Source organism: Salmo salar, chromosome 18 (assembly GCF_965601325.2).
Source record: "Salmo salar chromosome 18, fSalSal1, whole genome shotgun sequence".
Taxonomy (NCBI): domain Eukaryota; kingdom Metazoa; phylum Chordata; class Actinopteri; order Salmoniformes; family Salmonidae; genus Salmo; species Salmo salar.
In genome coordinates this window covers 49,069,844-49,097,699 of record NC_138308.1, presented here as the reverse complement: position 1 = coordinate 49,097,699, position 27,856 = coordinate 49,069,844, and the positions used below count along the sequence as shown (strand labels likewise).

Here is a 27,856-nt window from a genome sequence, read left to right as displayed (position 1 = left end):
GGGCTGGCGTGGTTACGTGGTCTGTGAGGCCAAATTCTCTAAAATGACATTGGGAGGCAGCTTAGTTGAGAAATTAACATTAAATTCTCTGGCAACAACTCTGGAGATCATTCCTGCAGTCAGCATGCCAATTCCACGCTCCCTAAACTTGAGGCATCTGTGGCATTATGTTTTGTGACAAAACTACACATTTTAGTGGCCTTTTATTGTCCCCAGCACAAGGTGCACCTTCATAATGATCACGCTGTTTAATCCGCTTCTTGATATGCCACACCTGTCAGGTGGATGGATTATCTTGGCAAAGGAGAAATGCTCACTAACAGGGACGTAAACAAATTTGTGCAGAACATTTGAGAGAAATAAGCTTTTTGTACATCTGGAACATTTCTGCGATCTTTTATTTCAGCTCATGAAACATGGGACCAACACTTTACATGTTGCGTTTTATACATTTTGTTCAGTGTAGTTGTGATGAGTGCAGAGAGATGTGCATGTACCGAGAGAGACTTCAGGATACACAACAAGTACACTATCAAGATTAGATTTTTGACACCATTTTATTTTTAAAAACATCAAGTAGTACAAACATTTGAATAGCTCATTTAATAAATCACTAAAGATCTCTATTAAAAAATTATATATAAATGGTAAAATAAGCATGCAGAGTATGGCTTAATTATGCCTTTGAATACAAATGGTATAGTTGCTTGTAGTATTGTCAAGACTTGTTTTAAAATGTTCAGTATAATCCGTAAACCTACTGTAGATCTACTTTTAGAGTCCCACAGCAGGCCTACTGTAGATCTACTTTTAGAGTCCCACAGCAGGCCTACCGTCTTTGTAAAACTAGTTGGAGCATAGTGGTCTCAAAAAGATACATTTTCCTGAGAACAAACCATTGAGTAGGAGAGCACATATCAAGTCCAACGACACGTTCAGAACGTAAGACATGGGTATAGTTGCATATAAACACGTTCAGAACGTAAGACATGGGTATAGTTGCATATAAACACGTTCAGAACGTAAGACATGGGTATAGTTGCATATAAACACGTTCAGAACGTAAGACATGGGTATAGTTACATATAAACACATATACATCCATTTTGAATGCACACCCATAGGAAAAAAAACAAAAAAAACAATGAACAATGTCTTGGAAAAATGGCTGCCCCAAGGCAACCACGGTTTCACTGAGAATAGAGAGTAGGTATTATATATATGCAATCTTTCAAATACTTCAAGCATTTGCTTAAGCCTGCCTGGAGTGCCAGGTTTGTACTTTTGGGACTTTTCTATTGAAACAGGCATGCTCAATAAAGCACAGCTAAATTATTGAAAATGATTTTAAATAGTATTTGAACCCAGGTTTGGTCTGAACACGTGAGCTCTTGGAAGATCATCTTGCCAGAGAGAAGAGGATATTAATAAGAAAAACGTACAGAAACTCAGGAAAAACAGACCTTATCACACGCCATCCAACCAATACAGCCAGTAATGCAGGTACCTTCCCCAGCCCTCGTTAACACTAAGGGGCCAGCGGTTTTTAACTAACAATTAGCACGTTTGGTAGACACTCCGCAGCTGAACCATGTAGTGGTGACAATCAAACCGACCGACATAACAGCTAGTTAATGTCTACGTTAGTGGCAGGGGCCAAACACTAGAATTATCATTCAAAAACAGGAAGTTAATCAGGCTAATTGTTCTGAACCATCTTCATTAACATAATATTGTCGTTGAGTATGACAGGCCACTGCGGATGAAACAAGGCGAGTCGAGTCGGTTTGCGAACGGGAGAGTTTACATTAGGCTAAGTGCTGATTATGAAACAGATTTTCAGCATAACAATGGTTTGACTTACAGGGTGACAAGTGTAGCTGTGGTTAAGGGACGTTTGGTAGCCTGCAGGATGCTTTGTAGCTGTGGTTAAGGGACGTTTAGTAGCCTGCAGGATGCTGCGTAGCTGTGGTTAAGGGACGTTTTGGTAGCCTGCAGGATGCTGTGGAGCACAACTAAGTGATCTATGTGCTAAAAAGGTACTCTTATAAATAACTAAAAACAGCAGATATATATATATATATTTTTTTTTTCATTGTTGTGTGATAGCTAGTATAGAAGGAGATCCCTGAAGCCTCACTACAGGGTCCTTCAGTTATCAACAATCCCCTTGACTTCTTTTGCCCTTCTGGTCTTAAAGGGCCCAAATAACGAGTTGGGTAAATTAGTTTAAATAGTGACTGATTCAACAGATACCCAACCTGGTAGTTTAGAAAACTGCACACACACACACACACCTAAAACCTGCAGACTGTGGAGAACAGGCTAGTTTCTCATACAGATCCACTGTCTGTGATGTATCCCAAAATATGGCACCCTATTCCATATACCAGCGCACTAAAAGTAGTGTACTATATAGGGTACCTGGTGGGCCGTAACCAGGGTTAAAAGGTCATATGCTGAGTGTAATGCTTTGGATGGCGTTAGCAGGGATCCTGGCATCCGTTTCCTCTCCGTTGATCCTGAAGATGACGTGCGTGTTGTGAGGGATGGTGCTGGTGGACGTCAGGGGCTTTCCCAGCCAGCCTGGAGCTCCACGTCGATACATCTTCACCGTTACCTACAGGGGACGACAGAGGAGATGTGAGATAAGTAGTCACCTTTCGGTTAGGAGAGAAATCTTATTTATTGTATCTTTATTTACATACATTTACGTCATTTAGCAGACGCTCTTATCCAGAGCGACTTACAAATTGGTGCATTCACCTTATGATATCCAGTGGAACAACCACTTTACAATAGTACATCTATAGCTTTTTTTTGGGGGGGGGGGGGGGTTAGAAGGATTACTATATCCTATCCCAGGTATTCCTTAAAGAGGTGGGGTTTCAGGTGTCTACGGAAAGTGGTGATTGACTCCGCTGTCCTGGTGTCGTGAGGGAGCTTGTTCCACCATTGGGGTGCCAGAGCAGCGAACAGTTTTGACTGGGCTGAGCGGGAACATACAAACACAGTGGTCCTCCACATGTAAAGCTCCCCATCTAATTTCAAACTAATACAATTTTCTAAATAAATTTCTTATATAAAAAAAGTTCTGTTTGTTTTAAAAAGTTATGGTGGTCAGTCTGGCTTGGAGGCGTCTCTGACCTTCTGGAACCGCTCTCTCTGGGGTCAGTGGGGACTGATCTCAGGTCTATACCTCTACAGACACCTCTGACCTCTAGCTATATTGACAAGCTGTTGCTTCCTGTCTGGGAGGGGACTGGCAGGAAGCAGAGGAAAGGAGGAAACAAATCACTGGGCCAGGACTCAGATGGTAGGTTACAGACATTGTGGCTTCAAAAGGCCTTGGTGGAGGAGATCCCATTCACGCACTAAATTCTATATGACTGCTCAATCAGGAAAAATGACCATATCTCGCTATCAGTTTGAATCAAAGCCCTGTTGTACTGCATTCTGTTCACTCTGGCCCTCAACTTGCCGTGTTTGGAGGAGGAATGCTGCCTGTGACCCCAAGAACACCATCTCCACCGTCAAACATGGAGGTGGAAACATTATGCTTTGGGGGTGTTTTTCTGCTAAGGGGACAGGACAACTTCCCCGCATCATTTGACGGGGCCATGTACTGTCAAATCTTAGGTGAGAACCTCCTTCCCTCAGCCAGGGCATTGAAAATGGGTCGTGGATGGGTATTCCAGCATGACAATGATCCAAAACACACGGCCAAGGCAACAAAGGAGTGGCTCAAGAAGAAGCACATTAAGGTCCTAGAGTGGCCTAGCCAGTCTCCAGACCTTAATCCCATAGAAAATCTGTGGAGGGAACTGAAGGTTCGAGTTGCCAAACATCAGCCTCGAAACCTTAATGACTTGGAGAAGATCTGCAAAGAGGAGTGGGACAAAATCCCTCCTGAGATGTGTGCAAACCTGGTGGCCAACTACAAGAAACGTCTGACCTCTGATTGCCAACAAGGGTTTTGCCACCAAGTACTAAGTCATGTTTTGCAGAGGAATAAAATACTTATATCCCTCATTAAAATGCAAATAATTTAACATGCATTTTGTTGTTATTCTGTCTCTCACTGTTCAAATAAACCTACCATTAAAATGATAGACTGATCATTTATTTGTCAGTGGGCAAACGTACAAAAACAGCAGGGGATCAAAAACTTTTCCCCCCCACTGTATGCAGCCATTGTGACGGAGTCCCTCTATGCGGCGGCGGTGGAACAGCGTAGCCATCAGCATATTTGTGTGTGTGATGTGTATATATATATTCCCCCCCCTGCTAGAGCTGCCACGGTCAACGGTAAGTGCTGTTATTGTGAAGTGGAAGCGTCTAGGAGCAACAACGGCTCAACCACAAAGTGGTAGGCCATACAAGTTCACATAATGGGGCCGCTGAGAGCTGAAGTGCATACAATCTTTCCTTTGTTGCAACAGTCACTACAGAGTTCCAAACTGCCTCTGGAAGCAACGCCAGTACAAGAAGCGTTCGTGAAATGGGTTTCCATGGCCGACCAGCCGCACAAGCCTAAGATCACCATGCGCGACGCCAAGCGTCGGCTGGAGTGGTGTAAAGCTCGCCGCCATTGGACTCTGGAGCAGTGGAAACGCGTTCTCTGGAGTGATGAGTCACGCTTCACCATCTGGCAGTCCGACGGATGAATCTGGGTTTGGCGGATGCCAGGAGAACGCTACCTGCACCAATGCATATTGCCAACTGTAAAGTTTGGAGGAGGAGGAATAATTGTCTAGGGCTGTTTTTCATGGTTCGGGCCCCTTAGTTCCAGTGAAGAGAAATCTTAACGCTACAGCATACAATGACATTCTTGACGATTCTGTGCTTCCAACTTTGGGCAAGACCCTTTCCCGTTTCCACAGTTCCAAATTTCTTGTTAACAAACTCTAGTTTTGGCAAGTCGGTTAGGACATCTACTTTGTGCATGACACAAATTTTCCAACAATTGTTAACAGACAGATTATTTCACTGCATCACAATTCCAGTGGGTCAGAAGTTTACATACACCAAGTTGACTGCCTTTAAACAGCTTGGAAAATTCCAGAAAATGTCATGGCTTTAGAAGCTTCTGATTGACTCAAATGATGTCAGTTAGCCTATTGGGAGCTCCCCGTGGATGCATTTCTAGGCCTACCTTCAAACTCGGTGCCTCTTTGCTTGACATCATGGGAAAATCAAAAGAAATCAGCCAAGACCTCAGAAAAAAATTGGAGACCTCCACAAGTCTGGTTCATCCTTGGGAGCAATTTCCAAATGCCTGAAGGTACCACATTCATCTGTACAAACAATAGTACGCAAGTATAAACACCATGGGACCACGCAGCCGTCATACCGCTCAGGAAGACGACGCGAGCTGTCTCCTAGAAAGGAACGTACTTGTGTGTAAAGTGCAAATCAATCCCAGAACAGTAAAGGACCTTGTGAAGATGCTGGAGGAAACAGGTACAAACGTATCTATATCCACAGTAAAACAAGTCCTATATCAACATAACCTGAAAGGCTGCTCAGCAAGAAAGCCACTGAGTAGTTTGGTTCATCAGGCTGGCCTCCAGTCTTCGCTTAAAGTTAGAGGGATGATGTTTTGGCAATGTGGAGATAATTCCAGAGTATGGTACCTCCTGTATCTGATAGAGAATTGACTATAATGAGGTGTGGTAGTGGGGAGGATGAAGGTTATAACCGTGTCTTGTGTTTATATAGATGGATTTCAGAATGAACCTGGAAGAATCCATTGAAGGGTTTAGGTAAACTGTCTGGGAGATATGAGAATTTGTAGATGAAAGTACATAATGGTGCACATTAATGTTGTAAATAGACAAGATTGAGTTTCGAAAACAAAGATGCAGATGGCGCCAGGTAATTAGTGGCGTCAAATCTTGCACATTTTTCTTTTGTACGATGAGTAATCTGTGTAGATAGGAGGCATATGTACTGGCCCAGACAATATTACAGTAAAATGAGAGATGGGTCAATGAAGCTCTAGTGTAGAGTTGAGAAGCAAACCTGATGAACCAAACCACTCATCTGATGATACGAACAGATTTCACCACTTTGCTGCAGACAAAATTAATACGTTCCTTCCTAGACAACGTTTCATCAATTACAGCTCTGAGGAATCTTAAATTTCATTCCCACCAACTGAGATTCTGGCTCTAATTTTTTTACTAGTGAATACAATTTTTTTTTAAGATAATGTATTTTGGACCATTCAGAAAAGTGTCCATACCCGAGTTGGCTTCATTAATTAGTGAATCAAAATTATTATGATTTTAAAATCAAATTGGTATCCTCAGCAAAGAGAAGGGGAAGTACGGTAGAAGACCCAGCAGCAATGTCATTTGATATAGATTTAGGAACAACAAAGGTCAGATTATAGAATCCTACAGGTAGACCACAGGGACACCAGTCTCCATTCAGAGAAGATGGTTCACTGCCAGACATTTTACAACAGAAGTCCTTTCCCTCAAAGGAAAGTGAGCTGTCTGGTCAGCTCTGAAAAGGGGGTGAACCGACGGTGGGACTTGTGAAATACCAGACAGTAAATAAAAGAACAGAGAAAAGGAGTTGTCTTGTTGAAATGTGAGGGACTTAAGGGCTGGATGAAGTCAACATGACAGAAAATAACGTGAGGGAGATGGTTAGTTCTTTTGTGTGACTCCCTCCACTCCCACCCTTTACCCTCAGGGCTCTGTGCTCTCAGTGGAGGCTCACACACAGGCCCCTTCCCCCCCCCCCGTTTCGGGGTGGAAGGCCACCCCGAAACGTTTGACCCACGTTAAACAATTTAAAGGCATTGCTACAAAATACTAATTGAGTGTATGTAAACTTCTGACCCACTGGGAATGTGATGAAAGAAATAAAAGCTGAAATAAATAATTCTCTACTATTATTCTCACATTCTTAAAATAAAATGGTGATCCTAACTGACCTAAGACAGGGCATTTCTACTAGGATTAAAAATGTCAGAAATTATGAAAAACTGAGTGTAAACGTATTTGGCTAAGGTGCACGTAAACTTATGACACACACACGGATACTGGAGGGATAAGGTGACAGGGATACTGGAGGGATAAGAGGTAGATAAGTATAGGGGTAAGGTGACTAGGCATCAGTATATATGAGAGTAGCAGCAGTGTAAACGGATGAACTAACAGGACTAGCCGGAAGCCATTAGAGCCCCAGCTAGCACCAATAACCATTTAGCTCCATTCATATCCCAGACCCACTTACTTTATGTCCCTACAACATAAGTGCATTTGCTGTGAGGAGGTTAGAATAGGAATCTCCTTCTCTCGCTCTTCAAAATGGGGTTTGTCTGGTTGTCTGGCATGACTGAGCTACAATCTATGACTGATTTAATTTAGCCCTTTACAAACATGTCTTAATGTCATTAACCCCCAGAGCATTCACTGACCGCCTCTGTGACTCCATTAACTAAAGCAAAATGGAGGTTTAAAAGAGCATATTGATGCTGAGCATTATCAAAGGCTGATTATCAAGACAACAGACAAAAAATAAAATGGGTCAAAGTGTCTGCTAACTGGTTTATGTGGGATTCAACATAACCATAACAGATGGGAACAGGGTTTTGAATTAGAATCTACGCTGTGTGTCCCACACCACACCCTATTCCCTATTTAGTGCACTACTTTTGACCCCGGACCCATAAGTAATAGGGTGCCATTTGGGAGCCAGTCATAACCTAGGACTACAGACAGCATAGACAGACAATGGAGAAACAACTGCAGGGATGACATCATCAACTCAGAGCAATAACAGAACGTTACAATACACAGAGTGTTTTAATATCCATGTGACTGTGGCCCTTGGACAGTGGATACAGACCTGTGGCCCCTGGACAGTAGCTAGGATATGACACAGACCTGTGGCCCCTGGACAGTAGCTAGGATATGACACAGACCTGTGGCCCCTGGACAGTAGCTAGGATATGACACAGACCTGTGGCCCCTGGACAGTAGCTAGGATATGATACAGACCTGTGGCCCCTGGACAGTAGCTAGGATATGATACAGACCTGAGGCCACTGGACAGTGGCTAGGATACAGACCAACACACACCATTTAGAGCTGAGAACTTGTTGTCTGGGTAGAAATACATGCACACTACTTGGAAAAGTAGCCAATACAAGAACTGGTGTTATTTTATATTACAAATGTAACGGGGCGGCAGGTAGCCTAGTGGTTAGAGGGGGGGGGGGGGGGGGCGGCAGGTAGCCTAGTGGTTAGAGGGGGGGGGCGGCAGCAGGTAGCCTAGTGGTTAGAGGGGGGGGGGGGGGGGGGGGCAGGTGGTTAGAGCGTTGGGCCAGTAACCGAAAGGATGCAAGATCAAATCCCTGAGCTAACAAGGTAAAAATCTGTCATTCTGCCCCCTGAACAAGGAAGTTAACCCCACTGTTCCCCAGTAGGCCGTCATTGAAAACAAGAATTTGTTCTTAACTGACTTGCCTAGTTAAATAAAAAGGTAAAGAGAATTGAGGGCTATTTTTTTTTAAACATGTATTCAAATATATTAGTCAATTCTGATTAAAACTGTAGACGTCCTCTTCTAACCATTGTGTTAAATATAAAACATGGATTTCCACATGTTAATGTTCCACCCAATGAACAAAAAGAGGGCTTGAGAATGATGGCATCGTACTACAAGGAGGAGGAGGGGGGATGGACTGAATACACAGTAGACAGATGAATACATCCACTAGGCCTATTGAGTTATATCTTCATACGGACGGACATGAGATCTCTCCACCATACTCTTCACTGCGGCTTGGAGCTCAGCAGAGATAATAGAACGACAGAGTTTAATTAGCCACCGTTACATAAAAAAAAAAAAGTAACGTTCATCACTGGTCTGGTGCTCTGTGAGTGGGTATAGTGCCGGCGTACTACACTGCTATAGTGTAGTACGGACACCTGGGATTTTGCCGCACTTGTCTTGTGTAATTGCATAGCTCAGAGGACTCCTACACACTCTGCAGCAAGGGGTTTCTATACACACTGGGGATAATTATCTAAAATCGCTGGCTTTCTTTGAAGAGCTATATTCCAATTATGAAGGGAAAAAAAATTAAAAATCTGAACTATGGTAATTTCCACCACAATTTTTTCATCTGTTGAAAAATGCTTTGCGTTTTATTACTGGACAAAAACACATTCTTCAGAAAACTTTTCCAAATTAGGAAAGTGCAGAAAATTGGGCTGCTATCAAAACTTAAAACAGAAGACAACCTGAGGTAACCGCCACAGCGAGGGCAGCTGTAATCTCCAGGACCTGACAGATTCTACCGCTACGTCACTGGCCGTGACCCCGACGATTCTACCACTACGTCACTGGCCATGACCCCGACCGATTCTAAGGACCGGTTTATGACAGAGCTCTGTTTCTCTGGTCTGCAGCTCCCTGAGCCAAAGTCTCCCATTGGGATGCTCATGATGGGAGAATACAGTAGAACCTGGCCAATGGAAGGACAGCGAGGAGTAGGTAGGCAATGTCTCCTGTGAAGAACAAACTCAAGTGCAAGGTCAGGATATGTGGTCGTCCCACCTAGCTATCTGAATATACTAACTACTGTGATATATGTGGTCGTCCCACCTAGCTATCTGAATATACTAACTACTGTGATATGTGGTCGTCCCACCTAGCTATCTGAATATACTAACTACTGTGATATGTGGTCGTCCCACCTAGCTATCTGAATATACTAACTACTGTGATATGTGGTCGTCCCACCTAGCTATCTGAATATACTAACTACTGTGTGGCTCTGAATCGGAGCGTCTGCTAAATGACTAATTGCAGACCTAGATGTGCCATAACCAAATGTTATTGTCACATACACATTTTGCAGATGTTATTGCGGGTGTAGCGAAACGCTTGTAGAAATAAAACACACAAAAAAAAAAATACTGCAAAGTTGCTTTGGAGCTGGAAGCAGAGCTGCCAGCACCATCATACTTTTAACTAGAGGTGAAGACAACAAGCACTGCCTTCAAAAACGCTCTCTTCTACTCTAGCCCGAACAGTACCACGCCATCTGAGTGAGAGGACACACACACGACCCGAGAACAGCGGGCTAGGAATATAGACCATCATTTATCAATTACAGCCCGCTGCACTCCATCATACTCCCCTCTGGGGTCTGATAGATCCCTGCCTTCCCCAATGTCCTCACCAGAACAGATGGAGCCGTAGAAAAATACACCGAATCCCTTACCGACTGTGGTAGTGTTGTCGAGTAAAGAAAACCGTCTGAAAACAGGGAGGGATAATCCCTCCCTAGTATTTTAGTTTTCCGTTGTACATAGGTGTCTTTAAAATGTTTTGCTACGGGCTGCTCTAATAAACAAACCTGGTGGCATCTATTCCGTCTACCCAAACAGCAGTGAAATAAAAAATGGCAGGTTGCGTCGTATCAGAGCCCATGGCTATGTATTTACAGTACTAGTAACAAAAAGACCCGACACCATGTCTGGCGAGACGCCGGGTCCCACACCCGTGTCTGGCGAGACGCCGGGTCTCTCACTTCCACTCTATCCACCCTGAGCAGCTGGTCCAAACCACATTTAAGAGCTGTGCTGCCTGAACACACCGACTGCATAATTAAAATTGGTAGCATGGAGGTTTCCAAATGGAAAAGCTATTCATATTATAGAAATCTAATACACACACAGAGACAGAGACAGAGAGAGAGTGTGACACACACAATTATTCTACATTGAAGAAAATAGTAAAACTAAAGAAAAACCCTTGAATGAGTAGGTGTCCAAACATTTGACTGGTACTGTATATAAATAAAATATCATGGAACATTTTCAAAATAGGAAATTTCTACTCGTGCAAGAAATTGAGTAAGTCTCTCTGTAACAAGACCAGCTGTGCGAAACATCATGGACTAGATCCCCACCCTGACCGCTGTATAGTCTGACAGGAACAAGGTGACAATGAGGTGCCTTGTCATCCAGTCGCTTAGTGGAGCAGAGAAAGCCCCGATACCTCACAATGCCCAGTAAGCAAGACAGGCGTAACACACGGCACGAGGCCTTCCTCTCGGCATACATTCTAGGATTATCCATCATAAGAGTGTCATGTTTCTTTGTGAGATATGGATGGTGTGTGTAAGGTGGGTTGCCTTATGATGAGGGCCATTCAGCCTCCATTTACTGATATTTAGCTGGGAATATAATACGTTGTAACACAGCGAGGCCCCCTGGGCAGGACTAGGGTCCACTGGAGACTGATGACTGTATCGAGTGGAAGGGCCTCGTACAGCGTGTGTGTCCCCGGGTCAGTGGCTCTAGAGATAGGTGTAGGCTACATCTGTAACGGAAGCATTAAGTTCATGACCCTGTATGTTGGGACCCCGGATCAACGTCATGTCACTGGGTCCAGTATGGTGGGACCTATGATCAATGTCATGTCACTGGGTCCAGAATGGTGGGACCGATGATCAATGTGTACCCTTGACTAGGACTGTTGCGGTGACTATTACCGCCACACCAGCGGTCACGAGTCATCAAGGCAGTCAAATATTACCTGTCCGTTTAGTCACAGTAATTAGTCTTCTCCAAGCTCTGATGGTCATTAGTAGCCTACCAAACTTGCTAACTGCCAGGTACTCAGCACTCCATTGTCTCTCTAATCTCTGACATCAATGCAAAATGTTGCAGAAAATCTAATCAAACATCATGAGAGCTCATGTTGCGCAACATTTCTATAGGCTATGCAATTGCGTGAGAAAATAGAGTGATGGGATCCTCTTTTTAGTACAGGCCATCAGCTTTCTATACGGCCTACTATATTTCTCAACTTTCCTAATATTAAGCACATTGTAAATATAAACAAACAGGAGAAAAGCCTACCTGGCTGGGATGAAAATAAACCACGGGTAAAAGCGTCCCCCATTCATTTAAGTGCATAGATGACATGTATTTTTTCCCCTTGCCCCGGTTCTGAGACAAGTGCATAATAAATGGTCCATTCTAAATCAAACTAATTCCACACTGACATATTATTTAGTACAATGAGAAGATTCTGCAAAGAGGAGTGGGACAAAATCCCTCCTGAGATGTGGTGGCCAACTACAAGAAATATCTGACCTCTGATTGCTAACAAGGGTTTTGCCAACAAGTACTAAGTCATGTTTTGCAGAGGGGTCAAATACTTATTTCCCTCATTAAAATGCAAATTAATTTATAACATTTTTGACATGCATTTCTCTGGATTTTTTTGTTGTTATTCTGTCTCTCACTGTTCAAATAAACCTACCATTAAAATTATAGACTGATCATTTTGTCGTCACTGGGCAAACGTCCAAAATCAGCAGGGGATCAAATACTCCCCCCCCCCACTGTATATGTAAAGACAATATTAAATGAAGAATAGTCTGATGGGTGACAATAGCCTTTCTTTAATCATAGTCGCACACCTCATGTAGCCTAGCCCATAGGCCTATGTGTTTTGATAAGGTTTGTATCACAACTAAGTGTCCAAATAACTTATTAAAATGAGGCACATTAATCCGCTTTACAAGGGATGTAAAGCCTAACTGCCGTACATAAGCAGCACGCGAGTGTCAAGTTTGAGGGAGATCAGTTTCACCATAAAAAAAAATATGCACCTTTATAATAAAACATTACATACATAAATCACATTTGCGGTCACTTTTGATAATGTGTTACCCCACTAATGGAACAGTCGCGCTCATAGCCTACTGCCACGTGCACCTTGCTGCGTTTATAATGTGAAGATGGAGCTTATTAGTTTAGCAACCTTTTAAGCTAAACGTTCTGATCTGTTGCTTGAGCCACATTGGGTAAAAAAAGTTTAACCCCCCCCCCCAAAAAAATGCTAGTGGTTGTATTAATTTGGGATCTATCGCATCCCACAACAGTCCCAGATTATGTGCACATTTATTTATTGCACAGAATAGGTAGACTTTTGTACTATGGGGGATAGTAGATTGACATAGGCTAGTACTTTTGCTGTTCATTAGCCATGTGAGCGAGAAGTGCTTCAGAACGCGAAGCACTCAGGGAGAAGGGCACAACGGCCACGGATTCTTTTTTTGGGGGTACATTACGGCCACACAAAAGGGATGCTGCCGTGAAATTCGAGGCATTATCAAGTGCTTGTCAAAATTGTGAATGAGAGACTGATGAAGTGTGTACAGCCTGCGCAAACAACAAAGCAGAGCTCATGCCTTTCAAGCATCTTTTTTTCAAATCATTTGAGTCTCATGCAGCCTTACAATGTATTAGACATCAAAACATATCAGCCCAATGTTTGTAGAACAACTGAAGTTACATTAATAACTCTAAATGAAGCATATAGGAACACATTTTTGTCAAACGCTCAACACAGCCTTGTGAACACTTCCTCAAATCGTTTGGAGAAAATATAATTTTATCCAGCTATGTTCAACTGTATTCTTCATACTATAAAAATAATGCCACAGAATTCTAAGCAAATCTTGTCTGCTAAATGAACTAGCGTAGCCCACAGACATTTGGCACAGCCAGATCAGGACTAACTCAGAGTATGCTATTCTGTTCTTCTGAAGTAGACTACATTTTCTTCATATCATGTTTCTTTAGACCTGTCTAAAATAAATAATGGATTTATTGTGAAGGTGTAGGCTATATTACATGGATTTATTAGTCTTTAAAACGTAGATGTTCCGAAAGGTCTGAAATCAATGGTTTGTAGTCTGTGTGTCGAAGCCAGGAGATGTTAAGTGGGTTTATGTTAATTAACGGTCAATTACCGTGAGACCGACAGTTATTTGCTTGACAATCACCGTCTGACGAAACTTCGTTACCGCCACAGCTCTACCCTTCCCCAAAAACAGCCATGTCATCTATAAAATACATTTCTGTTAGTTGTAACATGGACAATAAAGTTGGTTTGTATAAGTCAGAAATCTGAATCGAGAAGCAGAAATATGCAACATAACATTGCCAACTGAGCAAATATCATAAAAAAAAATGAAGTAAGCACTGCAATATTTTGTGTGAATTTCATAGTTGAAATGTAATTGAATTCCTGTTTCATCACAGTACAGCAGTTCGGGTTCCTAAGCACTCAGAGTGACTATCAGGTTTGGACTAAGGCCAACTGGAACAGCCAACATGCATGCATGCATGCATGCATGCATGCATTTACCTCATTAGTCAAATCAATCAATTACCTTTCCCTGAAACAAATCAACCAATTAATATAAAAAAAATTAAAGGAATCGGGCTGAAAAATCTATAATGCAGCTTTTAGACAGCAGCGTTTACCCACAATTACCTCGTTTACCCACAATTACCTCCTACAACCAACTGTGCTCAGTTAATGAGCGTCTTAGCAGAGAGAGAGAGAGAGAGAAAGGCCAGTAAGTGAGTAATTAACACTCAGCATGCCAATGTTAATTGGAGAGATCTGAGAAATTATTTACATACAGTGGAGTGAGAGAAGTGAGGTAGCCTAGTGGTTAGGGGGGGGGGGGGGGGGGGAGGTAGCCGAGGGGTTAGAGGGGGGGGGGGCAGGCAGGTAGCCTAGTGGTTAGAGGGGGGGGGGGGGTGAGGGAGGAGGCAGGTAGCCTAGTGGTTAGAGGGGGGGCAGGCAGGTAGCCTAGTGGTTATAGGGGGGGAGGCAGGTAGCCTAGTGGTTGGGGGGGGGGGGGGGGGTAGGCAGGCAGCCTAGTGGTTAGAGGGGGGGGGGGGCAGGCAGGTAGCCTAGTGGTTAGAGGGGGGGGGGGGGCAGGCAGGTAGCCTAGTGGTTAGAGGGGGGGGGGGGGGGCAGGCAGGTAGCCTAGTGGTTAGAGGGGGGGGAGGGGGTGCAGGTAGCCTAGTGGTTAGAGGGGGGGGAGGGGGTGCAGGTAGCCTAGTGGTTAGAGGGGGGGGGAGGGGGTGCAGGTAGCCTAGTGGTTAGAGGGGGGGGGCAGGCAGCCAGCCTAGTGGTTAGAGGGGGGGGGCAGGCAGGTAGCCTAGTGGTTAGAGGGGGGGGGCAGGCAGGTAGCCAGGTGGTTAGAGGGGGGGGGCAGGCAGGTAGCCTAGTGGTTAGAGGGGGGGGAGGCAGGTAGCCTAGTGGTTAGAGGGGGGGGAGAGGCAGGTAGCCTAGTGGTTAGAGGGGGGGGAGAGGCAGGTAGCCTAGTGGTTAGAGGGGGTGGTGGTTAGAGGGGGGGGGGGGGGGGGGAGGCAGGTAGCCTAGTGGTTAGAGGGGGGGGGGAGGCAGGTAGCCTAGTGGTTAGAGGGGGGGGGGGGGGGGGGAGGCAGGTAGCCTAGTGGTTAGAGGGGGGGGGGGGGAGGCAGGTAGCCTAGTGGTTAGAGGGGGGGGGGGGAGGCAGGTAGCCTAGTGGTTAGAGGGGGGGGGGGGGGGAGGCAGGTAGCCTAGTGGTTAGAGGGGGGGGGGGGGGGCAGGTAGCCTAGTGGTTAGAGGGGGGGGGGGGGGGAGGCAGGTAGCCTAGTGGTTAGAGGGGGGGGGGGGGGGGGGGCAGGCAGGTAGCCTAGTGGTTAGAGGGGGGGGGGGGGGGCAGGTAGCCTAGTGGTTAGAGGATAGGGGGGGGGGGGGGAGGCAGGTAGCCTAGTGGTTAGGGGGGGGGGGCAGGCAGGTAGCCTAGTGATTAGAGGGGGGGGGCAGGCAGGTAGCCTAGTGGTTAGAGGGGGGGGGCAGGCAGGTAGCCTAGTGGTTAGAGGGGGGGGGGGGGGGCAGGCAGGTAGCCTAGTGGTTAGAGGGGGGGGGGCAGGCAGGTAGCCTAGTGGTTAGAGGGGGGGGGGGGGCAGGCAGGTAGCCTAGTGGTTAGAGGGGGGGGGCAGGCAGGTAGCCTAGTGGTTAGAGGGGGGGGGCAGGCAGGTAGCCTAGTGGTTAGAGGGGGGGGGCAGGCAGGTAGCCTAGTGGTTAGAGGGGGTGGGGGGGATGCAGGTAGCCTAGTGGTTAGGGGGGGGGTAGGCAGGCAGCCTAGTGGTTAGAGGGGGGGGCAGGCAGGTAGCCTAGTGGTTAGAAGGGGGGGGGGGGGGGGGGAGGCAGCCTAGTGGTTAGAGGGGGGGGGGGGGGGGCAGGTAGCCTAGTGGTTAGAGGGGGGAGGCAGGTAGCCTAGTGGTTAGAGGGGGTGGGGGGGATGCAGGTAGCCTAGTGGTTAGAGGGGGTGGGGGGGATGCAGTGGTTAGAGGGGGGGGGGGGGGGGGAGGCAGGCAGCCTAGTGGTTAGAGGGGGGGGCAGGCAGGTAGCCTAGTGGTTAGAGGGGGGGGGGGGGGGGAGGCAGCCTAGTGGTTAGAGGGGGGGGGGGGCAGGTAGCCTAGTGGTTAGAGGGGGGAGGCAGGTAGCCTAGTGGTTAGGGGGGGGGGGGTGCAGGTAGCCTAGTGGTTAGAGGGGGGGGGGGTGCAGGTAGCCTAGTGGTTAGAGGGGGGGAGGCAGGTAGCCTAGTGGTTAGGGGGGGGTAGGCAGGCAGCCTAGTGGTTAGAGGGGGGGGCAGGCAGGTAGCCTAGTGGTTAGAGGGGGGGGGGGGGGGGAGGCAGCCTAGTGGTTAGAGGGGGGGGGGGGCAGGTAGCCTAGTGGTTAGAGGGGGGAGGCGGCAGGTAGCCTAGTGGTTAGAGGGGAGAGGCAGGTAGCCTAGTGGTTAGAGGGGGGGGGGGTGCAGGTAGCCTAGTGGTTAGAGGGGGGGGGGGTGCAGGTAGCCTAGTGGTTAGAGGGGGTGGGGGGGAGGCAGGTAGCCTAGTGGTTAGAGGGGGGGGGGGAGGCAGGTAGCCTAGTGGTTAGAGGGGGGGGGGAGGCAGGTAGCCTAGTGGTTAGAGGGGGGGGGGGGGGGGGGGGGAGGCAGGTAGCCTAGTGGTTAGAGAGGGGGGGGGGGGGGGGGGGAGGCAGGTAGCCTAGTGGTTAGAGGGGGGGGGGGGGGGGGGGAGGCAGGTAGCCTAGTGGTTAGAGGGGGGGGGGGGGGAGGCAGGTAGCCTAGTGGTTAGAGGGGGGGAGGCAGGTAGCCTAGTGGTTAGAGGGGGGGAGGCAGGTAGCCTAGTGGTTAGAGGGGGGGAGGCAGGTAGCCTAGTGGTTAGAGGGGGGGAGGCAGGTAGCCTAGTGGTTAGAGGGGGGGAGGCAGGTAGCCTAGTGGTTAGAGGGGGGGAGGCAGGTAGCCTAGTGGTTAGAGGGGGAGGAGGCAGGTAGCCTAGTGGTTAGAGGGGGAGGAGGCAGGTAGCCTAGTGGTTAGAGGGGGAGGAGGCAGGTAGCCTAGTGGTTAGAGGGGGGGAGGCAGGTAGCCTAGTGGTTAGAGGGGGGGAGGCAGGTAGCCTAGTGGTTAGAGGGGGGGAGGCAGGTAGCCTAGTGGTTAGAGGGGGGAGGCAGGTAGCCTAGTGGTTAGAGGGGGGGAGGCAGGTAGCCTAGTGGTTAGAGGGGGGGAGGCAGGTAGCCTAGTGGTTAGAGGGGGGGAGGCAGGTAGCCTAGTGGTTAGAGGGGGGGAGGCAGGTAGCCTAGTGGTTAGAGGGGGGGAGGCAGGTAGCCTAGTGGTTAGAGGGGGGGGAGGCAGGTAGCCTAGTGGTTAGAGGGGGGGGAGGCAGGTAGCCTAGTGGTTAGAGGGGGGGAGGCAGGTAGCCTAGTGGTTAGAGGGGGGGAGGCAGGTAGCCTAGTTGGTTAGAGGGGGGGAGGCAGGTAGCCTAGTGGTTAGAGGGGGGGAGGCAGGTAGCCTAGTGGTTAGAGGGGGGGAGGCAGGTAGCCTAGTGGTTAGAGGGGGGGAGGCAGGTAGCCTAGTGGTTAGAGGGGGGGGGGGCAGGTAGTAAATAAGAATGTTCTTAACTGACTTGCCTAGTTAAATAAATAAATTAAAAATGGGGAATCTTGTCTCATACAGTGCATCTCTGCAGATCTTTGCCGTAGCAGTGCCCTCTGCTTGCAGCTTAAGGTTATATCTTTACCTATTATATTCTCAAGTGGTGTCTTGTAATTTCAGAGAAAAACTTTGAGACAGTATCTATAGAAAGTGACATTTATTAATTTAACCTTTATTTAAACCAGGCAAGTCAGTTAAGAACAGATTCTTATTTTACAGTGACGGCCTACCCCAGCCATAGCCTCCCCCAACGACGCTGGGCCAATTGTGCGCCGGCCCTATGGGATTCCCGATCACGGCCGGTTGAGAGACAACCCGGGATCGAACCAGGGTCTGTAGTGAAGCCTCTAGCTCTGATACGCAGTGCCTTAGACCGCTGAGCCACTCGGGAGCCCTAAAACCCCAATCCCTAACACAGGCTTTTCAGTCTTCTCTGCCCCCAAGGAGTTGTAGGGCCAAGACACTCCTCTTTCTAAGCCCTTGTGTTGAGTCTTTCAGTCAGTGAGCAGAAGCACAACAGCATCAACCAATCACAGCTCAATACGGTGTGCTGGTTGTCACGATGACGGCGGTGGGGGGGGGGGGCGCACTAACCTGAGGGGCGTGTCCCAGCAGAGCCCACAGTGAATTAGCAGACAGCGTTTTGATCTTAAAGAATTCCATGGTGTCCGTCTCCTGGCGGTTTAGAGCGATGTAAGGACAGCTCCGGAAGTCTCCCTTCAAACCAAGTACAGACAAACTTGATTTAAAACCGCATTTAAAAATTCATGACACACTTCACAGTAAAACAAAACTAAAATTAATAAACAGTGTCTTTTGGTTTCAGAACAGCACTAGAAAAAGTAGTGGCCTAAGCATTATTATGAATAAAATAGACAGATACAAGGCTATGGGGGTCCTGAGTAACTCAGTTGGTAGAGCACGGCACTGGTACCTCTTGGACTGTGGGTTCGATTCCCGGGGCCACCCATACTTAAAATGTACACACACGACTGTTAGCGGTTTAGGATAAAAGCATCTGCGAAATTGCAGATATTAATATCCATCAAGTTGTTAAAGCCACCTTGAGCTGCTCTCCTCCCTGTAGTCTGACGAGGTCCCAGGTCCCCATTTTCCTCACCACTTGTTTCAGCTCCCCTATCTGACGGTACGACAGGTGACCTGCAGGACACAATAACATACAGGATTTATAAAGCGCTTAAACACACATGCAAATGTGCATCTCTGTCTATACTGTCAACAGTACAGCAAGGTGCTTCTCTGTCTACCTTCAACAGTACAGCAAGTGATGAACGGCAGACTAGGCTAACAGTAGTAAATATTGATTAGCTTAGAAATATTGAAAAGCTCCCTTCTTTCACTATTTAAAACTGTCATATTTCCCCAAAATAGTATTTTCTTATCCAAGGCATCCATTTTTGTTTAAAAAAATAAAATCAAAAAAATAATTGGTATTTGTGACCCAAAAAACACACAATGCCTCCTCCACTCACCAGACAGCCAGGCAGGAGTCAGTGCGTCTGATATCCAGGCTACATAACCCTCTCTGAAGGAGCGGAGGAACGCATCTATTTGACTGTGGGAGACCAGCTCCCTCCTCTTCCTCAACTCTTCATCCAGCTGGCAGTCTGGGGCGAGGAAGACTAGCCTGGGAAGGAAGAGCTCCTGACGCACCGATATGCCGCTCCTCCTCAGGTACTGCCACAGGTTAGCTGTCTTGGTCTGGAGGATATATAGATACCACAAGTTACCCGTCTTGGTATGGAGGATTTTTTTAACCAGGTAAGCTAGTTGAGAACCAATTCTCATTTACAACTTTGACCTGGCCAAGATAAAGCAAAGCAGTGCGACAGAAACAGAGTTACACATGGAGTAAACAAGCGTACAGTCAATAACACAATAGAAAAAAAAAAGAAAGTCTATACAGTGTGTGCAAGTGGCATGAGGTGGTAAGGCAATAAATAGGCCATAGTAGCAAAGTAATTACAATTTAGCAGATTAACACTGGAGTGATAGATATATCTCTCTGCTCATCTATCTCACAGGTTAGCTGTCTTGGTCTGGAGGGGGTATAGCTTACAGAACAGGGCTGCAGGCAGCTGAGTGAAAAAGGAGGAAAACAAAACTTCCAGAGGACCTATCATCCTCCTCTATACCTTCTCTTCATCTGCATCCTCTGCTAAACCCAATGGCCATGACCAAATACCCTTGTGTCCTAAATAGTAGGCCGTTTGAGTATGCACATTTAAATAGTATACAACATTTAGAAAAAAATCATACTTTAAATGCCATTATGTTCTACTCATTTGGACTCGTCATCTAGTAGAATTCGATGCACTTTTCCACAATGCATTGGAGAGTGATTGGCTACTTGAAGCCAACTAGGGCCCAACAACAAAACTAAGCTACTTAATTGGGAAGATGCCGAACAGCGACGTTTTCTGCTGTGGTTCTCAAATGTAGGCGAAGTAATTTTTGTTCTCCTTAAAATTATCAAAACTTTGTTTTTGGTTTTTTTTTAACCAAAGAGGATTTGCTTTCTCATTGAAAAGTGTTTCTTGTTCTCGTCAGAGTTTAAAAACTAAATGCCAAACCATCTTTTGATTTCTGAATGTGTCAGCACTGGGGACTTAGCTGTTATTGATGTCATGCTAAATCGTTTTTGTAGGCTGGCCTCCCTATTTAATAACTGAATTGATGGATCAAGCCTTCGTAGGTCATTCTGATCTCATTCCAATGATCAGTGGTATAGTTTATTATGTTGCTATGCAACGGTTCTGAATTTGCGATGCACCACGGCTGGCCACGTTTTTCTGTGAAATAGTCTTTTGATTTCAACATTTGAAAAAGTGTACACACTTTTGTTTCACTAATAAATATGTTGAAATGGAACCAAATAACTGTCTTTAGTCCTTAAAAATAGGCTATGGTATAAGTCGAATGTGATAGTCCGCATATAACCAGCCTGAGTAGGCCTATAACCCCATTCATATTATATTCAGAGTTTAGACAAATTGATCGTATTGGAAATTATCTATTATCAGACTGGTTAATGCGATGCACGTCTGTTGAATTTGGAAATAAAACGCACCCGCACTCAACCCCACCTATTCAGGAGCTGCTCTTGCGTTGCGGCCGTGACATACTGCAACATTTTTACCATTTAACACGTCTCGTTTAGTATGCGACGATGAGTACACAGTGTGCTAGTATGGGTACACTTTCTATCAATGTAAATGTTAAGGCTCTGCCTCTAAACCTAGGAAACACTTTTCCATCTACCCCTCCCTCCTCCAAGTTTGCCGACATCCACTCAACCTATTGAGTCCACTGGTCTCACTCACACAGAACTAACAGACGCCTTGACCTTTCTCCCCTCTCTCTCTCCAGATGACATCCAGCAACTAGTGAGGTCCGGCTGCCCGACAACCTGCCTGCTCAACCCCATCCCCAGACCATCACTGGAGACCTTCACTTCCCTCATCAACTCATCTCTGACCCTTGGCTGACCCTCTAACCTCAAAATGCCCAGAGTTGCTCCCCTCGTCTTCAAACCCTCTGACTTCAGAAACTACAGACCTGTATCCCTGCTTTCTTTTCTTTCAAAAAAAAAACTTGAGTCTCTGACCAACTCTAAGAATTATTTTCTGGACCCTAACCAGTCAGGCTTCAAGACGGGTTTCTCAACTGAGACTGCTCCTCTTATTGTCAGAGGCTCTTCACACTGCCAAAGCTGACTCTCTTCTGTTCTCATCCTCCTAGATCTATCTGCTGCCTTTGACACCGTGAACCATCAGATCCTCCTCTCCATCCTCTCAGGGCTGGGTGTCTCAGGCTCCATCAGATCCTCCTCTCAGGGCTGGGCGTCTCAGACTCTACACACTCTTGATTGCATCCTACCCGGCTGGCCGCTCTTACCAGGTGACGTGGAGAGGATCTGTATCTGCACCACGTACTCTCACTACTGGTGTTCCCCAGGGCTCAGTTCCCCAGGGCTCCGTTCCCCAGGGCTCCGTTCCCCAGGGCTCCGTTCCCCAGGGCTCCGTTCCCCAGGGCTCCGTTCCCCAGGGCTCCGTTCCCCAGGGCTCCGTTCCCCAGGGCTCCGTTCCCCAGGGCTCAGGTCCCCAGGGCTCAGTTCTAGGCCCTCTTCTCTCTCTACACCAAGTCACTCAGCTCTGTCATATCCTCACATGGTCTCTCCTATCACTGCTATGCGGATGACACTCAACTACACCCCCTAAATGACTAAAAAGTGAATGTAAAATCTAAGTGTATAGATAAATCATTAGTCAATAAATCAGAGACCTAATCATTAGCAAGTATAGTATATTATTCTTCATCAAGCAGCATTTTAACAACCACAAATAACTCATAATGCATGTTTTTGGTGGGTAATGTTCTTCTGACACACTATGGAAATGGAAAGCACAGTTTAGGAAAATGTTACCCCCCCCAAAAAAAATACAAATAAAATCACCATTGGAAGGATTTGATGATAAAAATATCCTTCTAAACCAAGCTGTAGTTTAAAAAAATGTTTAAAAAAAAGTCTGACTGACTTGTTTTGTATTCTAATCTAAATGTCTGCTTTGTCCTGGATCTTGACTGAGTCAGAGTAGCACATTTATATGGAAATGAGTTGATTAACACTACAGCGAAGCAGGGTTTCGGTAAATTCCCTCCCAAAGTAGGCCCTCTTGATTTTAACGGCTGTAATTATGTTTATAGAGGGGGAAAAACAGGTGTCTCAACACAGCTGTCACCCTGTCCACCAGGGCAGGATAGGAGTCACTCATTTCCATTCACTGTAGATCAGAGCCTCAGGGGTGTCAAACATACGGGGGCCAGATCTGGCCTGTGAGGGGGAAACAATCTCAATCAACATTAAAATGACCAAAATCAAACTGAATCTCTGTAGAAATAATGACCTACATTTATAGTCTTCCCCTGTCCGGCTTACTAACAGTCATCTATACGCAAGCGAGACAGTCAGGGAGCAAATTCCAAAAGCGACGGATAGAGTAAATAGAATCCATTTTAAGTGCGGCCCTCCGGACCTCGGTGAAGACCGTAGGCTATATATATATATATATATATATATATATATATATATATATATATATATCAATTATAATTTTATTTTTCTCCCTTTTTACATAAAATGCACTGTAATTTAAGATTTAAAACTGCAAAGTTCTCTCATGGCAAAATGTGGAGTTACTTAAAGCTGTAACGACATTGCTTTGCCCCCCATAAAATAACATACATTTGTAGAATTGCAGGAAATTTGCTTTGTTATGCAAAAGAGGTAGGCCTTTAAAAACATTCCTTCCCAGGGCCTGAGACTTGTCCGACTACGCCCTGCCACAGTAAAACTATGGGCCCTTTTTAAAAAAAAATCTCAGTCAAGTTATTGGGGTGGGGGGGGGGCTGATGAATTTGTTCCCCCCCCCCCCCAAAAAAAGGTTTGATAACCCCTGATCTAGTCTTCATACTGTAAGCTTTTGGACCACTAGTCTATGTGAATGACTTAGCAAGATGTATATTTTTTTGTAACGAAAAGATGCTGACATATTTACCATGATGGCCTCAAGAGGGTCTGCCACCTGTTCTATAGAGGTGTTGGTAAAGTCGTGGTCCTGTTCTTTGAGCTGAACATGCCAGTTCTGCTGCTGGGAAGACACCGTTCCTCTCCAGGGCTTCACATCGATGCAGAACACCCCGTGACCTTAGAAGACAGATAGAAGAGGTTGAGTTATAACTAACTTGATTCAGCTCATCTACCAGCTAATTAGTGTTGGAGTGAACACCTACAGGAGGGTATCTCTCTCCAGGAACAGGGTTGGAGTGAACACCTACAGGGGGGTATCTCTCTCCAGGAACAGGGTTGGAGTGAACCTCTCCAGGAACAGGGTTGGAGTGAACACCTACAGGAGGGTACCTCTCCAGGAACAGAGGTTGGAGTGAACACCTACAGGAGGGTACCTCTCCAGGAACAGAGGTTGGAGTGAACACCTACAGGAACAGGGTTGGACAGCCTTGATTGAGTTTATGCTCAGTATGTCCATTAGCACCTCTGATAGAGCTTAATGGCTGCTTTCAATCTATACACCCAATCATATAGACAGTGTACAAAACATTAGGAACACCTGCTCTTTCCATGACAGCCTGACCAGGTGAAAGCTGTGATCCCTTATTGATGTTACTTGTTAAATCCACTTAAAAATCAGTGTAGATGAAGGGGAAGAGACAGGTTATAGAAGGATTTTTAAGCCTGGAGACAATTGAGACATGGATTGTGTATGGTTGCCCTTCAGACAGTGAATGGGCAAGACAAAAGATTTAAGTGCCTTTGAACGGGGTATGGTAGTAGGTGCCAGGGGCACCGGTTTGTGTGTGTCAAGAACTGCAATGCTGCTGGGTTTTTCCACACTTAACAGTCCCCCCCCCCCCCCATGTGTATCAAGAACGGTCCACCACCCAAAAGGACATCCAGCGAACTTGACACACAGGTGGGAAGCATTGGAGTCAACATGGGCCAGCATCCCTGTCAATGTTCACTCTAAGCTGCGCACGTTTACGCAGTAGCACCAAGACTTCCTCACCGCTCCCGGGACTGCCACGCAGAACAAATATCAGCCCACAGAGAAGCAGGAGATTAGAAAGCTGAGTGAAGCTCAGAGTTTTCCCTGTAAGTTAACACTATCAACACTTCCCTTTACTGTTTTAATTATGATCAAATCAATGCAATATTAGCCACTTTCAAAGCAACATACCAAAACAAAAACGAACTATGCAAGAGATTTAGTTGGAGGCAGGACACAAGAGTAGGATTCTACAACTCAGCCCAATACTCTACACAGATCGGTGCGGAACAATCAGAGCTGCAGTAGGCCTATATGCAAATAGACCATTGCCATATATGGATCTGTGCCATTCACTTTGAACTGGACTGTGTTTACAGCATGAGCGGTCGTGAATGGATGAGCTTGTGTCGCGATGAAAGCGAGAGCTGCATGTAGCCATGTGTGCACATTCTGTTCATATCCTTTGCTAGTTAGTGAGTTATTAGCCCAGATATAAATAATTTGTAGTCAGCAATGGGGGAGTGATTGCTTCCTACAAGAGCACAAAAAAAAAGTACATTTCTAGAAAAGCCAGTCAGGTAAAGTACTTTTCTGTCTTGAAGGGGCTGTGTTGTATTTTGGTTTCTTGCATGAAACACCACACCATTTGTCTGAAGGACAAGTGGATCAACAGGTTAATGTCAATCCCTACATGTTTTTCTCTTCCAAAGTCTCATGGAATGTAGGCATTGAACACCACACATTGGCTGCTACTGTAGGCTGAATGATAGAACAGTTATTTCCATGTTAAAATGTTATGGGATGCATTTTTCTCCATTGTTTTTGATGGTAGGCCACTCTGGTAGACCTACATTATAATCAAATACCCACAGTAGCCTACTTGGCCACTGTTAAAACTGTAACTTAAAGCGAGTACAGCCTCAGTGTTCACAGTAAACACGCGCTGGAAGTTCAACAGGAATTTTCACAAATTTCTAAGTTTGCACAACTGAAATTTACTCAGTGCCCCCCCCCCAAAAAATGAGGGAACATTGGTTAGGAGTCAAGTCAACTACACAGTTCATAGACCTAGTTAGTTAAAAATACTTGATTGCGCACCTGTGAGGATGACAAGGTTGATGTCGTCTGCCTTGGTGGTTTGAAACTGGGTCGGGACTCGTAGGTCGCAGAAAATGTATTCTTTTTTCAGTCCGCCAAGTTTCCTAAAGACAATATTGGAAAGAGGGCTATAAATCCAAGGTCCTTATGCTTTTTTTTACTACGTACAACCTGACCCCCCCACACACACACAACCGTCGTCTAGCTAGCTACCACTGTTGAGGAGAAACAAGAACATCTAGCTAACAACCTCACCATATGTTGAATCAATCCATTCAGACCTACCTGACATGTTGAATCAATCCATTCAGACCTACCTGACATGTTGAATCAATCCATTCAGACCTACCTGACATGTTGAATCAATCCATTCAGACCTACCTGACATGTTGAATCAATCCATTCAGACCTACCTGACATGTTGAATCAATCCATTCAGACCTACCTGACATGTTGAATCAATCAATCCATTCAGACCTACCTGACATGTTGAATCATTCATTTAGACCTACCTGACATGTTGAATCATTCATTCAGACCTACCTGACATGTTGGATAAAGTCCTGTACTGTTAGGGCAGGCTGTGTAGTCTCTCCTTGGGCACCTGCAGTAGCAGTACTGGGTCTTGTGGAGAAGTGAAACTGGGCAAGCTGGCTTCCAAGCTGAAACATTCTTCTTGTGGATCTGAAACAACAAAACCAAACTTGATAATAAGTGGAACAACACACACCGAGTGTATAAAACATTAGGAACGTAGACTGACCAGGTGAAAGATATGATCTCTTATTGATGTCACCTGTTAAATCCACTTCAATCAGTGTAGATGAAGGGGAGGAGTCAAATTAATTAAGGATTTTTAAGCCTCGAGACGTGTATTGTGTCTCATTCAGAGGGTGAATGGGGAAAGACAAAAGATTTAAGTGCCTTTCAACGGGGGTATGGTAGTGGGTGCCGGGTACACCGGTTTGAGTCAAGAACTGCAACGCTGCAGGGTTTTTCACGCTCAACAGTTTCCTGTGTGTATCAAGAATGGTCCGACATCCAGCCAACTTGACACAACTGTGGGAAGCATTAGAGTCAATATGGGCCAGCATCTCTATGGGACGCTTTCGACACCTTGTAGAGTCCATGCCCCGACGAATTGAGGCTGTTCTGAGGACAAAAGGGGGTGCAGCAACTCAATATTAGGAAGGTGTTCCTAATGTTTTGTGTATGTAGCTATAGAAGTGGAGGGGTGTAGCTATATGTTGACATAAAACAGCATCACACTACAGGAAAGTAAAAGCTCATTTAGACAGCAACGTCTTTAAACAACAAGAATATATAGCTAGTAACAACATTAAAAAACGTGTTTTTGACGGGTGGGTATAATTTGTGTTACGTTCCAACAGGAATCTGTTCCAAAAAACTTGGTAAATAACAAAAAGGATGTCAACAAACAACGTATACAAAGTAGCATGATCAATTCCCATAGATAACTAGGTGCCGAATAGGCATCAACTCACCACGTAACCCACTCCCTCCCTACCTGGTAATATTATTCTGTTGTTTGTTGGCAACCTTGTTATTTACTAAGTCTTTTGGAAGAGATTCCTGTTCCACATTATTCCCATCCGTTTTTAACTGTGCTATTTGGAGGGAGCAAGCACAGCGTGTCCTAACTAATTAAATATATATATTTTTTTGGGACAACACATCATTTACGTTACATTATCTCGCTGTATTTAGCTACAACTTCTATATTGCCAATGTCAACAAACGTTGTTTGTTCACGACAACAACAACAACAACAACACTCGGAAAATGAACTTGACTTAGCGGTGACATCCTGCGGAAAAACAAAGACAAGACAGATACTAACGTTAGAAACAAAAGACGGAGACAAACGTTGAGCTCTTACTTTAATAAAACCAGAGAAAGTTGCAAACTGGAGTCCGTTTTTCTCTTTCTAGCACCTCTTTGTGAGATGAGGCAGCCGATATACTTTCCTGCCGTCCAACTCGCTGCAGTGAAATTGTATCCCGGAGTGATGTTTCCCAACCCGCGCTCTTCTCTTGGCTCCGGCGTCCCGTTCCTGGAAGACGTAAACAACAAACCACCGGGAGGCTCGGATTTCCACCAGGAAAACCTCACGGCGGTATAGACGTTATTTGGGAGCAGAAAAATTAATATATTTTGGACATTTTCGTCTTCACATTCAACTGGAGAAACACAAACTAACCAGTCATTCAATTAAAAAAAATAAAAGTATTGGTCACCGGGTTACGAGAGCGCAGTAGGTTATGGAAATCAATCTCTCACAGAGTGGATCCAGTTCACATTGCCGTGGTCATTGACT

At 45.8% G+C, this 27,856-nt stretch overlaps 1 protein-coding gene across 1 annotated transcript; it reads right to left on the bottom strand.

Annotated features, from left to right (window-relative positions):
• Positions 1–538: 538 nt before the first annotated feature.
• si:zfos-911d5.4 (uncharacterized) lies at positions 539–27,856 on the bottom strand. The gene is made up of 8 exons (XM_082964998.1): positions 27,419–27,856; positions 26,062–26,202; positions 25,519–25,622; positions 23,413–23,561; positions 19,327–19,555; positions 18,897–18,994; positions 18,428–18,550; positions 539–2,620 (listed from the first exon to the last, which is right to left on the bottom strand). The coding sequence occupies exons 2-8, from the start codon at positions 26,187–26,189 to the stop codon at positions 2,453–2,455; spliced, it is 999 nt and encodes a 332-aa protein (XP_082821124.1). The 5' UTR covers positions 26,190–26,202; positions 27,419–27,856; the 3' UTR covers positions 539–2,452.